General features: G+C 65.4%; 1 protein-coding gene across 1 annotated transcript in view; it reads left to right on the forward strand.

Moving 5' to 3' along the window:
* The window catches only part of BAHCC1 (BAH domain and coiled-coil containing 1), a 63,230-nt gene extending 57,358 nt beyond the window's left edge, over nucleotides 1-5,872 (forward strand). The window contains exons 18-27 of the mRNA XM_021680798.1: nucleotides 360-467; nucleotides 557-713; nucleotides 803-917; nucleotides 991-1,066; nucleotides 1,164-1,272; nucleotides 1,869-1,988; nucleotides 2,099-2,275; nucleotides 2,379-3,559; nucleotides 4,233-4,469; nucleotides 5,178-5,872. Coding sequence (XP_021536473.1) covers nucleotides 360-467; nucleotides 557-713; nucleotides 803-917; nucleotides 991-1,066; nucleotides 1,164-1,272; nucleotides 1,869-1,988; nucleotides 2,099-2,275; nucleotides 2,379-3,559; nucleotides 4,233-4,469; nucleotides 5,178-5,384 — 2,487 coding nt within the window. The 3' untranslated portion in view covers nucleotides 5,385-5,872. The remainder of the gene's footprint in view (nucleotides 1-359; nucleotides 468-556; nucleotides 714-802; nucleotides 918-990; nucleotides 1,067-1,163; nucleotides 1,273-1,868; nucleotides 1,989-2,098; nucleotides 2,276-2,378; nucleotides 3,560-4,232; nucleotides 4,470-5,177) is intronic.
* The last annotated feature ends 5,500 nt before the right edge of the window (nucleotides 5,873-11,372 follow it).

The following is an 11,372-nucleotide window of genomic DNA, read 5'->3' on the forward strand; positions in this document are numbered from 1 at the left end:
GACTCACACTCGGGGTCAGCGTGCACCACACCCCTGGACTCACCCCCGGACTCACACTCAGGGTCAGCGTGTCCCACTCCTAGACTCACACTTGGGTCACACTCGGGGTCAGTGTGCATCACACCCCCGGACTCACACTTGGAGTCAGCGTGCATCACACCCCTGGACTCACACTCAGGTCACACTCGGGGTCAGTGTGCATCACACCCCCGGACTCACACTCGGGGTCAGCGCGCACCACACCCCTGGACTCACCCCCAGACTCACTCGGGGTCGGCGTGCACCACACCCTGGGCTGGCTGTGAGCTGGGAGGCTGGTGCCACCCTGACCTCGGTTCCTTCCCACCCGCCCCTAACAGCGGAAGAACGGGGCCCTGTCCATCGCCCTGTCACCACGCAATGCCAAGGCCATCCTGGGGAAGGGCAGGAAGGTGGGCAAGGTGAAAAGCAAGGCTGTCGGCAAGCAGGTAGCGTCCCTACCCCCCGGGCGCCCGGCCAGGGCGCGGACCTCTCCCACCCCCACCTCCAGAGGGAGTTGACCCCTCTGGCCCCCCAGGGCAAGGGCCGGGCCGTGAGTCGGCTGCTGGAGAGCTTTGCTGTGGAGGACGATTTTGCGTTTGACGACAACGGCAGCTTTGAGGAAGAGGAGGAAGAAGAGGAGGAGCCCAGCGCGGCCAGCCGGCCTCTGAGCGCCGAGCAGAGCGCGGCCCTGGGTGAGCGGCCCTGGGCGTGGCCCTGGGGGCCGGGGGCGGGGCCGGCGCGGGGCCGGCGCGGGGCCGGCGCTGACACCCTGTCCCCTCAGCGCGCTCGTGCACCATCCACAAGGAGGACCTGCAGGACGGGCTGCCCGTGCTCATTCCCAAGGAGGACAGTCTGCTGTACGCGGGCAGCGTCAGGACCCTGCAGCCGCCCGACATGTGAGGCCCGGGCGAGGCGGGGGGCGGGGCGGCCGGGGACACCAGGGCCCTCATGCTCCGCCTTGCCCCCCAGCTACAGCATTGTCATTGAGGGGGAGAGAGGCAACCGGCAGAGGATCTACTCTCTGGAGCAGCTGCTGCAGGAGGCCGTGAGTGCAGGGGCGCCCGTGTGGCCCGCCGCCCTGGGCATCCCTCTGCCCCGCCTGCCCACTCACAGCCCGCCTCCCGTCCCTGCCGGTCCCGCAGGTTCTGGATGTCCGGCCGCAGTCCAGCCGCTACCTCCCACCAGGCACGAGGGTCTGCGCCTACTGGAGCCAGAAGTCCCGTTGTCTGTATCCAGGCAGCGTGGTCCGAGGTGAGCCCCGCTCCCGTCGAGGCCGCCTGCAGCCCCCTCGGGCAAAGCTGCAGGTGGGAGGGCCCCCCCGCAGACAGAGCCGGCAATGGGGCCAGCTCCCTGGGCACCGGGAGAAGACAAGGGGGGGTGCACGGGGTGGGGACGGTGTGGGCGGCTCTGGCTGTCCACGTGGCCCGGCAGGGAAGGGGCCCAGAGCCCCAGCGTTGGGGCTCGTGAACTGGTGACGTGGGGCCCCCTGGGGTGAATCCTCCTGACTGCCCCCCAGGCAGGGGGTGAGTGGGGGGGAGGCTGGGGGGAGGCCAGGGCCCCGAGTCCCTGGGTGTGGGCCCCAGGGTGGGGGTGACGGACGGCGGACATGGGGCAGCTGTTCCAGCCGAGCCTCAGGAGGCGCAGGAGGCGGAGGGGGAGGCTGTCCATTTCCCCAACGGCTGTGGCAGCTCCGAGGTCGGACATGATCGGGGGCAGAGTTGTCTCGATGTCATTTGTGAGGCGCCAGGAGCCCATCCCGTCGTCCTCCTGTCCGGCCACCTGGCGGTCGCGGAGAACCGCACAGACCCGGAGAGGGGGCCCGGTGCTCAGGTGAGCCTCATCCCCAGGTACCTGCAGCGACGAGGAGGAGGACCTGGACTCTGTGGTCGTGGAGTTTGATGACGGCGACACCGGCCATATCGCCATCTCCAACATCAGGCTGCTGCCTCCGGACTTCAAAATCCAGTGTGAGCCCCGGGGCCAGGTGGGGGGCGCGGGGAGCCCCGGGGCCCCCAGGCCTGGAGGCAGGCTGGGCCTCCCCGGGCTGCAGTGCTGAGGCCACGCGTCCACTCTGCAGGCACCGAGCCCTCGCCCGCCCTGCTGGTGTCCAGCAGCTGCCGGAGGACCAAGAAAGCTTCCTTCGAGGCCCCCCCGCCCGGCGAGGCCCCCGCCCCCAGCCTGTCCCCCAAAGCGCACGACGGCCCTGAAGCCTCGAAGGCCCCCGGGAAGAAGTCCGTCAGCAAAGACAAAGCCGGTACTCACGGGAGTGCGGAGGACACTGGTGGGGGAGCCCCTCGGGGTGGGGGGGGCCCAGGTGGGGCAGGTGGGGCCTCTGACTCCACCTGGCCTCCCCCTAGGCAAAGCGGAGCTCCTCACCTCAGGTGCCAAGCCCCCCGCGGGGGCCTCAGACCACCTCCTGGGCCGCCGGGGCAGCCCGCTGCTGAGCTGGTCAGCGGTGGCGCAGACGAAGCGGAAGGCGGCGGCGGCAGCGGGCGGCAAGGGGCCGGCCGCGCTGCAGAACCTCTTCCAGCTCAACGGCAGCACCAAGAAGCTGCGGGCCCGCGAGGCGCTCTTCCCCGTGCATAGCATGGCGGCGCCCGTGTTCGGCAACGGCTTCCGCGCCGACTCCTTCAGCAGCCTGGCCAGCGCCTACACCCCCTTCGTCGGCGGGGCCGGGCCGGGCCTGCCCGGGGGCGCCCACAGGCTGCTGCGGGCCAAGAAGGCCGAGCGCGCAGAGGCCGAGAAGGGAGCACGGCGGCGGGCGGGCGGCGAGTTCCTGGTCAAGCTGGACCACGAGGGCGTGACCTCCCCCAAGAACAAGAACTGCAAGGCGCTGCTCTTGGGCGACAAGGACCCCGGGCCCAAGCTGGGGCGGCCCCTGCCCAGCCCCAGCTACGCGCACCCGGCCCTCGTGGGCAAGGACAGGAAGGGGCGGGCGCCCATGCACCCCCTGCCCATGGGGCTGGCGCTGCGCAAGTTCGCGGGCCAGGCCGAGTTCCCACTGCCCTGCGATAGCGACTGCCCCAGCTCCTACTCGGACGATGAGGAGGACGGGCCCGGGCTGGCCCCCGGCGCGCCCTCCCGCTTCCTCGCCCGCCTGTCCGTGTCGTCCTCCTCCTCAGGCTCCTCCACCTCGTCGTCCTCGGGCTCGCTGTCCACCTCCAGCCTCTGCACCTCGGACGACGAGGGCTCTTCCTACAGCTCGGATGACGAGGACCCCGCCTTGCTGCTGCAGACCTGCCTCTCCCACCCGGTGCCCGCCCTCCTGGCCCAGCCCGAGGCCTTGCGCTCCAAGGCTGGCGGGCCCCACGCGCACGCCCAGCGCTGCTTCCTGTCCAGGGCCGCGGGGGCCGGCGGGGGCGCGGGCTCGGGCCCCAGCGGCAGCAAGTCCAAGCTCAAGCGCAAGGAGGCTCTGAGCTTCTCCAAAGCCAAAGAGCTCCCGCGGAGGCAGCGGCTCCCCTCCGTGGAAAACCGGCCAAAGATCTCAGCCTTCCTGCCCGCCCGGCAGCTCTGGAAGTGGTCGGGGAACCCCACGCAGGTAGGTGCGCCCGCCTCCCAGCCAGAGCCCCTGCTGCCGGCAAGCCGGCCTGCTCCCTCTCCCTCTTCTTGCTTTAGGTTTTTCTATTTCATTTCAACTAAAAAAAAAAAAGTAAACTTTGGGAAGAACGGAAGCTCCCGCCTGACGAGACCAGGCAGATCGCCGCGGCCGCCGCGTCCCCTCCGAGGCCTCCACTTGTGCGGGGCCGCGGGGCGGGTACCCGGGGTTTGTCTCCCGAGTGGCGGCAGCACATCTTTCCGTGACCATGCACAGGGCGGCGGCTCGGGGGTGGGGGCTGCGGGGGGGGCTGCCCGCTGCGCTCTGGGGACGGACACGCAGCTGTCCGCGGCTCTCTGCCCCCGGGAGCCACACCGCGCTGGACAGCTCGTGGCTGCTTCCCCTCCCAACCTCCAGGTCCCACGTTCCTTCTCAGTTGGTGGTGACGTTGAGGTCGCGACCCAGCGTGCAGGGCAGGTGCTGGTGTGGCCCCCCTCCCGCACTGGGGCGCCCTGTCCAGCCCGCACGCTTGCACATGAGAGGTGCCATCTGTCCCTCCTCCGTCCCTCCGTCCCTCCCTCTGTGTCATTCTCTCTCCTGCACCTCCCGGCTGCCGCCTGCCCCCGAGACCCCCGGGCCCCTCATTGCCCTCTGCCTCTGCCTGTCTCCCTTGCAGAGGCGGGGCATGAAGGGGAAAGCCAGGAAGCTGTTCTACAAGGCCATCGTCCGGGGCAAGGAGACGCTGCGCATCGGGGACTGTGCCGTCTTCCTGTCGGCTGGGCGGCCCAACCTGCCCTACATCGGCCGCATTGAGAGCATGTGGGAGTCATGGGGCAGCAACATGGTGGTGAAGGTCAAGTGGTTCTACCACCCGGAGGAGACCAAGCTGGGGAAGCGGCAGAGCGACGGGAAGGTGAGGGCTGAGGTCGCGTGGGTGGCGGGGAGCCTGCGGCCCGTGGGGGGCCTGGGACGGGTGTGGGGACCTGGGGAAGGTGGGGAGCCTGGGGGAGGTGGGGAGCCTGGGGCAGGTGCGGGGACCTGGGGGAGGTGGGGAGACTGGGGGAGGTGGGGGACCTGAGGAAAGTGGGGGGTCTGGACTAGGTGGGGGAAGTGGGGGAACTAGGGGTCGGGGGGCCTGGGGGAGATGGGGGGCCGTGGGGAGGTGGGGGCAGGGCACCAGGGGTAGCAGGGACGGCAGCCAAAACAAGACGAGTAGTCCCATCCGTGGAGGCCCCCTCCCCATCCCCCACACCTGGAGGCCCCCCAGCTGAGAGCTGAGGCGCTGGAGACAGGTCACCGGGTCCCTCCCCGGCTGCACCCCCATGGCTCCGTGTGAAAGCAGGGTGGTTTCACCGGCACCGAGCCTGCCCATCCGCAGCAGCGGATGCACACCCACACGGAGAAGGCCTCCAGCACCCTGTCTGCTCTTCCGCGGGGAGAACCCGAGTTTGCAGATGGTGCAGAAAGGAGCACTTCTCGGACCCTGTCAGGCCCCGGGGGGTCCACGGGTCCAAGGCTGATCCAAGTGACCCTCCCAGAACGGAGAGGCCCGTCCCAGACTGGGTGGGGCTTCCCTGCCAAGGCCCGGCCCAGCTCCCAGCTCCTGCCCCCCACCCCCCAGAATGCACTGTACCAGTCCTGCCATGAGGACGAGAACGACGTGCAGACCATCTCCCACAAGTGCCAGGTGGTGGGGCGAGAGCAGTACGAGCAGATGACGCGGAGCCGGAAGTGCCAGGGCCGGCGGGACCTCTACTACCTGGCGGGCACCTATGACCCCACCACGGGGCGCCTGGTGGCGGCTGACGGAGCGCCCATCCTGTGCTGAGCCTGGCCGAGCTGAGGGAACAGCTGGGAGCCAGCACCGAGTCAGCAAAGACGCAAACCCAGGCAGGCGCGGCCCAGGCTTCGCATCCCTTTCCCTGGGGAGCGGGCGCGCCGGGTGGGGGCGCTGGGCCCCTTCGGAGGGTCCTCCAGCCTCTGCCGCCTGGCCCCGCGCGCCGCGTCCCCATCGGCAGTTCCCGAGAGATTAGAATCCAAGCCATATTTTCCCTAGTACCTCCGACTGTCTCCCACCAGGGAAAGCAGAAATCAGGTGTGCTGTCTATTTATTTCTCTCTGTAAATACTGTATTTCTGCGGGAAGTTTTATGGAAAAAAATAGTGGAAAAGGATTTTTTCCCCACACGCGTGACGAGGGTGTATGTGCATGCGTGTGCGTGTGTGTGTGTGCGTGCGTGCGTGTGTGTGTGTAGGTTTCGTTCTGGGGGTTTTCGTTGAAAATGCACTGTTTTGCTCAGCCTAGCTGAGTTCTGACAGGGGCGTCTGTGGCAACAGAAGCAGCTGAGGGTGGGGGCGGTCACGGGGGGTGGACGGGACCCTCGGTCCCTGCGCTGATCGCGGAACCGCGTGAGATGGAGTCACACTGCTGTTTCTTCCCTTTGATCCACCTACGAGGAAACAGGAAGGAGGAAACAGGAAGGAGGAAACGTGTAGCGGGGGTGTGGGGTGGGGGAGGTCACGATGAGGGTCCCTGGGGAGAGGAGGGTTTCCAGAGGCTAAAATGAAAACCAGGATCAGCCGGTCCCCCCAGCCTGGGATTGTGACAGCCATACATGTACCTTACCTCGGTTTAAAACAAAACAAATATGAACAAATGTTTTAAAGTACCAATACGAAAAAGTGATGTTTTGATTTTATTTCCTGAATATTCCAAGGTATTTCTGATTTCCGTTGTGATGGCCAGTTTGCCCAGCCTCCACTCAGAGCAGGGAAGGGACCAGCCCCCACCAACTCACGTGGAGGTTCCGGGGCCTTTTCTGTGGCCACTGGGCAGGCCAGTGCTTGGGGTGTGGGGCCAGCTCAGGTCCCTCCTGCCTGCCCTCAGGGGCTGTTCACCCCTGCACCCAGACCCTCGGCACCACCCCGGGAGCCTCAGAGTATTTGTCACCCCCTCACTTCTCCTGTGGCAAGAGAGACAAGGCGAGCCAGACCCATGGCCCAGCGGCCCTTGTCCCAGAAACATGGAGGGCCATGTGTACCCCACGTGCCACCACACCCCCTGGGAGCCCCAGGAAAACCCCCAAGTTAGTCACTGTTCCTTAGGACGAGTTTTTGTGTGACCACAGACCTGCAGCCCAGGTCCCCGGGAAATGTGGGATGTCTGTGGGTGCCCGGCACCCCAACCTAGCCCCTCTCTGCCCTTCCTTTCCAGCCGGGAAGCCACCCCGGCCCCACCTCCCGCTTCTGGCTCCATGGGAAGTACAGGGGCAGGGAGGGGGTCCCCTAAACCCCAGCTTACCTCTCCCAGTCCGTTCTCCCCTTTGTCTCGGCACGAGTGCAATATTTCAGTCCTGGCGATCACCCGGGAGGCGGCGCCCGAGGGCCTGCTCGCGGCTGGACAAGCAGAGTGGAGAAGACGCGCCGGGTGCCAAGGCGCTGAGTGGGGGACAGCCCAGCCACAAAAGTGAGAGCGTAAGGCTCTCTTCAAGCCCAGGCACTGAGCGAAGGAAAAGACCCTTCTCTTGGCCCTCACACGGACTCTCTCCCCTCCGTCCCTCTACCCGTGCATGTGGGCGGTGTGGCCCGCCCTCTGACCGCGGTTAGACCTGGCGGAGCTCGGCTCTTGTAAATGTGTAAACTAAGAGGATGGTTGGATTTTTTTTTTCAATGTAAACACTAAAAACAAACAAACACAAAAAAACAAAGGTTTTATGAACAGCAAACTATGTAAAGGCATTTTAGTATTAAATTTTTTATTGATAACTTGCTTAAGAATAAATATATGAACTATTGTACAGGTGGTCAGTGGTCCGGAACCCTACTGTGCCTTGGCGTCCGTGTGCACGTCAGCGGCGACTCCCCGGAGGCCGTGGTGTCTTGGGGGGGTCTCAGCCGACGTGCCCGCCTCCGGGCCAGGTCTGCGCCCCAAGTCAGCCAGAGGGGACCCCCTCAGGGCTCGGGGCCTCACACGCGTGAGGGGACTGTGCGACCAGAATGGGCTTGGGGTGGCTTTGGCCTTCAAGACCTCTCAAGATGAGGGACCCTTTTTTTACACATCTCACCGGAGGTGAGTCAGACGTCCACGTGGCCAGGGCAGGTGCTCCTGGAGGAGAGGAGGGGAAGGTTAGCCCCCCGCAAGGCACAGGCACAAGGGGAGGGGAAGGTGGTCCCCAAAGTGCCAGCGAGGGGAGGGGCCTGGGCAGACCAGACGGCAAACACCCTCCTCAAGGAGAGCAGGAATTTATTCATTCAACAAACATCATCTCAGCTGATAGCCTGTGTAGGGGTAACAAACAAACAATGCTCCAGATTGTTGATGGAGAGCTGAACCCCCAAGGCTGGAGGGTGTCAGGAAGCGGGTACATCGGGGGACTGGGAAGCCACCCCAACAAGCCCTTAGCTAGAGAGAGCGGTGCCCAGTGAGGCTGCAGGCCCAAGGTCTTTCCAGAACCCCACCACCTAGCCAGGGAGGAGGCACTCCGTTTTCCCTCCACCTCCAGGGTCCCTGGGGAGGGAGGTCCCAGCTGGGATTACAGACCCCAGTAAGGGGACACAGATTGGGGCAGGTGTGCAGGGCAAGGTAAGTGTGGGGAGTGGGGCTGTGACAAACATGGACCCCGCCGCGGGCGTGTAAGGAGCCGTGGGCTGTTCACACCTGTGCATATACACACACAAAACCCCCAACCCACCCTGGGGCTGCCCTCAGCCAGCTCTGCTGACACCCCACTCCCCTTTCTCATTTCCTCCGCGGGACTGACCTGGCCAGAGAGAGCAGAGGGGACAGGGCCCTGAGCACGGAGACAGGATGGAAGGGCAAGCAGCTCTTCCTGCAGCGGTTCTGAGCCCACCAAGCGGGATGATTAGAACGGGGTGCCTGAGCAGGAGGCTGGGGCTGTGTACAGTCGGGGCACACGTCTGCTTTGAACGCACCCTGACTGAATAGTCTCAGCGCCTGGATTCAGCCATGCCTGAAGGCGGAAAAACTTTGCCCTTGGACTCAGTCCATGAATCAGCAGAGGTGAATTGGTGGGGTTCCAGCCTTGGTGGCCCACGGTCCAAACAACCCAAGGGCTGAGGCAGGGAGGGACAGAGTGGGCCCAGAGGAGGCCTTGGGGGCCAGGCTGAGCTGTGGGACTTGATATGACAGGAGTAGCAGCTCTGAGGGAAGGAGAGCCTGCTAACCTAGGTTTCTGGCTCAGGGACCTTCGGTGGGCCGGGGAGGAGGGGCCGGGGCAAGGCCAGAGGCTCCGGAGACCCCAGCCTCAGGGGCTTCCACACGTTAGTTGTGTGCAGGGGCAGAATCCAGGGGACCGGGGCCAGGGAGGGGACGAAGGTCTGGGGCCACTGCCTCGGGCTTCTGGGGTCCTTGAGCCGGGATTTGCAACCGCGCCGCCTCCTGCTCACACCAAGGCCTGCCTGGCAGGGCGGGGGACAGTGGGCACCAGCAGTCACAGCGGAAGTCCTGGGGCGGGGCCAGGGTGGGGTGGGTGACAAGGCACAGAAAGGGCAGCAATGACCGCCCAGTGGCCGGGTGGGAAAGCTCCTGCCGCCTGTCATGGGTTCGAGGCCTCCATTCCCTGACACTGGTGCCAACCACAGCCAGCCACGGGGGGGGACACCAGAGCAGCCTTCTAGACGCTGGGGCACCCCAAGATAGGCAGCCGGGAAAGGACACCAGAAGAGTCCCCCCTGGAACTCCGCTGGATGCTAGGGCTGAGCCAGGCCTGCTAGCTCCAGCCCGGGGCCCCCTGCTGCACCCAGACTGACAGGGACATCAGGGACACCGTGAGGAACAGCCCGTGAGGGCTTCCCGGAGGAGGCGACACCTGGGCTGTCCTGCAGGCAGAACAGGGCAGGGCGGGCAGAAAGCAGGTGAGGATGCCGCCGGTGGCCAAGAGGCACAGGGGCCCGATGCTGGAGCTAGAGTGTGGCAGAGGCCCGATCGGGGTGGCAACCGCACTGTCACACTGTCTGCCGCACAGAAGGATGCAGCCAAGGCTCCAGGCAGAGGGTCCACAGCCCACTGAGACCGCTCCCACTGCAGCCCCTGGGCCAGGGTGAGGGGCCCGGCCGGCACCCGGGGAAGGCGCTGGCTCCCAGAGAGCAGCTCTAAGGGCCTGGGGTGGGGGCCAGAGAGCCAGGGGGGCTGAGGGTGGGAACGCAGGGGAGGGGAAGGGGGTGGCCAGGGGCCCAGGAACGTGGGCAGGTGAGGTGACCCGGAGGTTGGTGACTACAGGGACACCGCAAGGCGGGGCCAAAGCAGGACTGGGTGAGCCCCAGGAGCCGCACCTGCTCCCATCCCCTCCCCCTCCAGGTGCCTCCCTGCCCCCTCCTGCTTCCCATCTTCACTCAGACAGGGTGGCCCCTGCCTTCTAGAACCTCCCACCCCCCAGAACAGGGCCCAGGTGAGGGAAGGGGGTGGATACGAGCGGAGCCCCAAGGGTTAAACATGCAGGACTACACTTTGATCAAGACAAACGAGCCATTATGTGAAACGCAAGGCAAGATAAATGATGGCATTGGGTGAGCGAGATCGATACAAGTGATGTTTTATCAGGTAGAAATGACAACCCGGCTGATCGCCATTCGTTTTTGTTTTTTTTTTTAAGATTTTATTTATTTATATGAGAGACAGAGAGCATGAGAGGGAGGAGGGTCAGAGGGAGAAGCAGACTCCCTGCCGAGCAGAGAGCCCGATGCGGGACTCGATCCCGGGACTCCAGGATCAGGACCTGAGCCGAAGGCAGTCGCTTAACCAACTGAGCCACCCAGGCGCCCCTCGCCATTCGTTTTTAATACCACAAACCAATCGGGGGACGAGGGACTTTAATTGTTTATGCCCCAGCCTGGGGCTGGGTGGGAGCCCGCCTCAGACCCAGGCCGGGGACAGGTGAGAGGTCAGCTCCGTGGCCCAGCCAGCGAACGGGCATCTGGGCACTCAGCCAGCCAAAGGCCACTGGCCGGAAGGGCCCCTAACGGCCTCCTGAATCTGTGCAGCTGTGAGCAGCAAGGAGAGACCTGCCTCGGGGGCCCCTGGGTGCCAGCTAAGGAAGTGGACAGAGGTGGCACCAAGGAGAGTGACCCGAAAGACTCCCTTGCCTCCTGCCAGGACCCCAGGGGTCCCGACCTCCATTCTCCACATCCCCAGCCCCCTGGCCGTCACCCCGTCCCATTTCCCAGGGGTCCCGGTGAAAGCCAGCACCCTCCAAAGCTGTTTCTCCTCTAAAAGCCAGCTTCCCGCGCCTTTCTCTAGGCACCTGATTCAGGTCGCCCACTCAAACCCGGGACAGTGATGGAGGCAGGGCTGCCCCAGGCAGACGGGCCGGGAGGTCACTAAATGAATCCTCTCAGTGCCCATTGGTGGGGGTGATGGAGGCCTCCGGAGAGGACAGGGGGAGGCAGGTGGGGCGAGGCGGCAGGTGGGGTGCAGCCTGGCTCTTCCTTGCTGCAGCCCAGGCCTCAGAGCCCACTGCTGTAAAGCAGGGTCCCTGCCTCTTGCCGCCGATGAGAATGTGACGAGATGAAGGTGCAGTTCACAAGAGGTGGCAAAAGGGACTTCTGGAGGCGCACGCACACAGGGCCCTTTCCCTGGGCCCCACACCACTGCCCCAGGTGGGAGTGTGGGGACACTCGCCTGGCCCCAGGCTGGATGCACCGGAGCCAGATTCCACCCCTGTCCAGTTCAGGGCCCCGCTCTCCCCGACCTGGCGATCCCTCGGGGCCCAGGGAGGTGCCCCAGCAACTCCACCAAGGGTCCTCACAGCCGCCCCAGGGGCTTGGGCCAGGGATTGACAGGGGCTTCCCTGGGGAGCATG

This window comes from Neomonachus schauinslandi, chromosome 15 (genome assembly GCF_002201575.2).
Source record: "Neomonachus schauinslandi chromosome 15, ASM220157v2, whole genome shotgun sequence".
Taxonomy (NCBI): domain Eukaryota; kingdom Metazoa; phylum Chordata; class Mammalia; order Carnivora; family Phocidae; genus Neomonachus; species Neomonachus schauinslandi.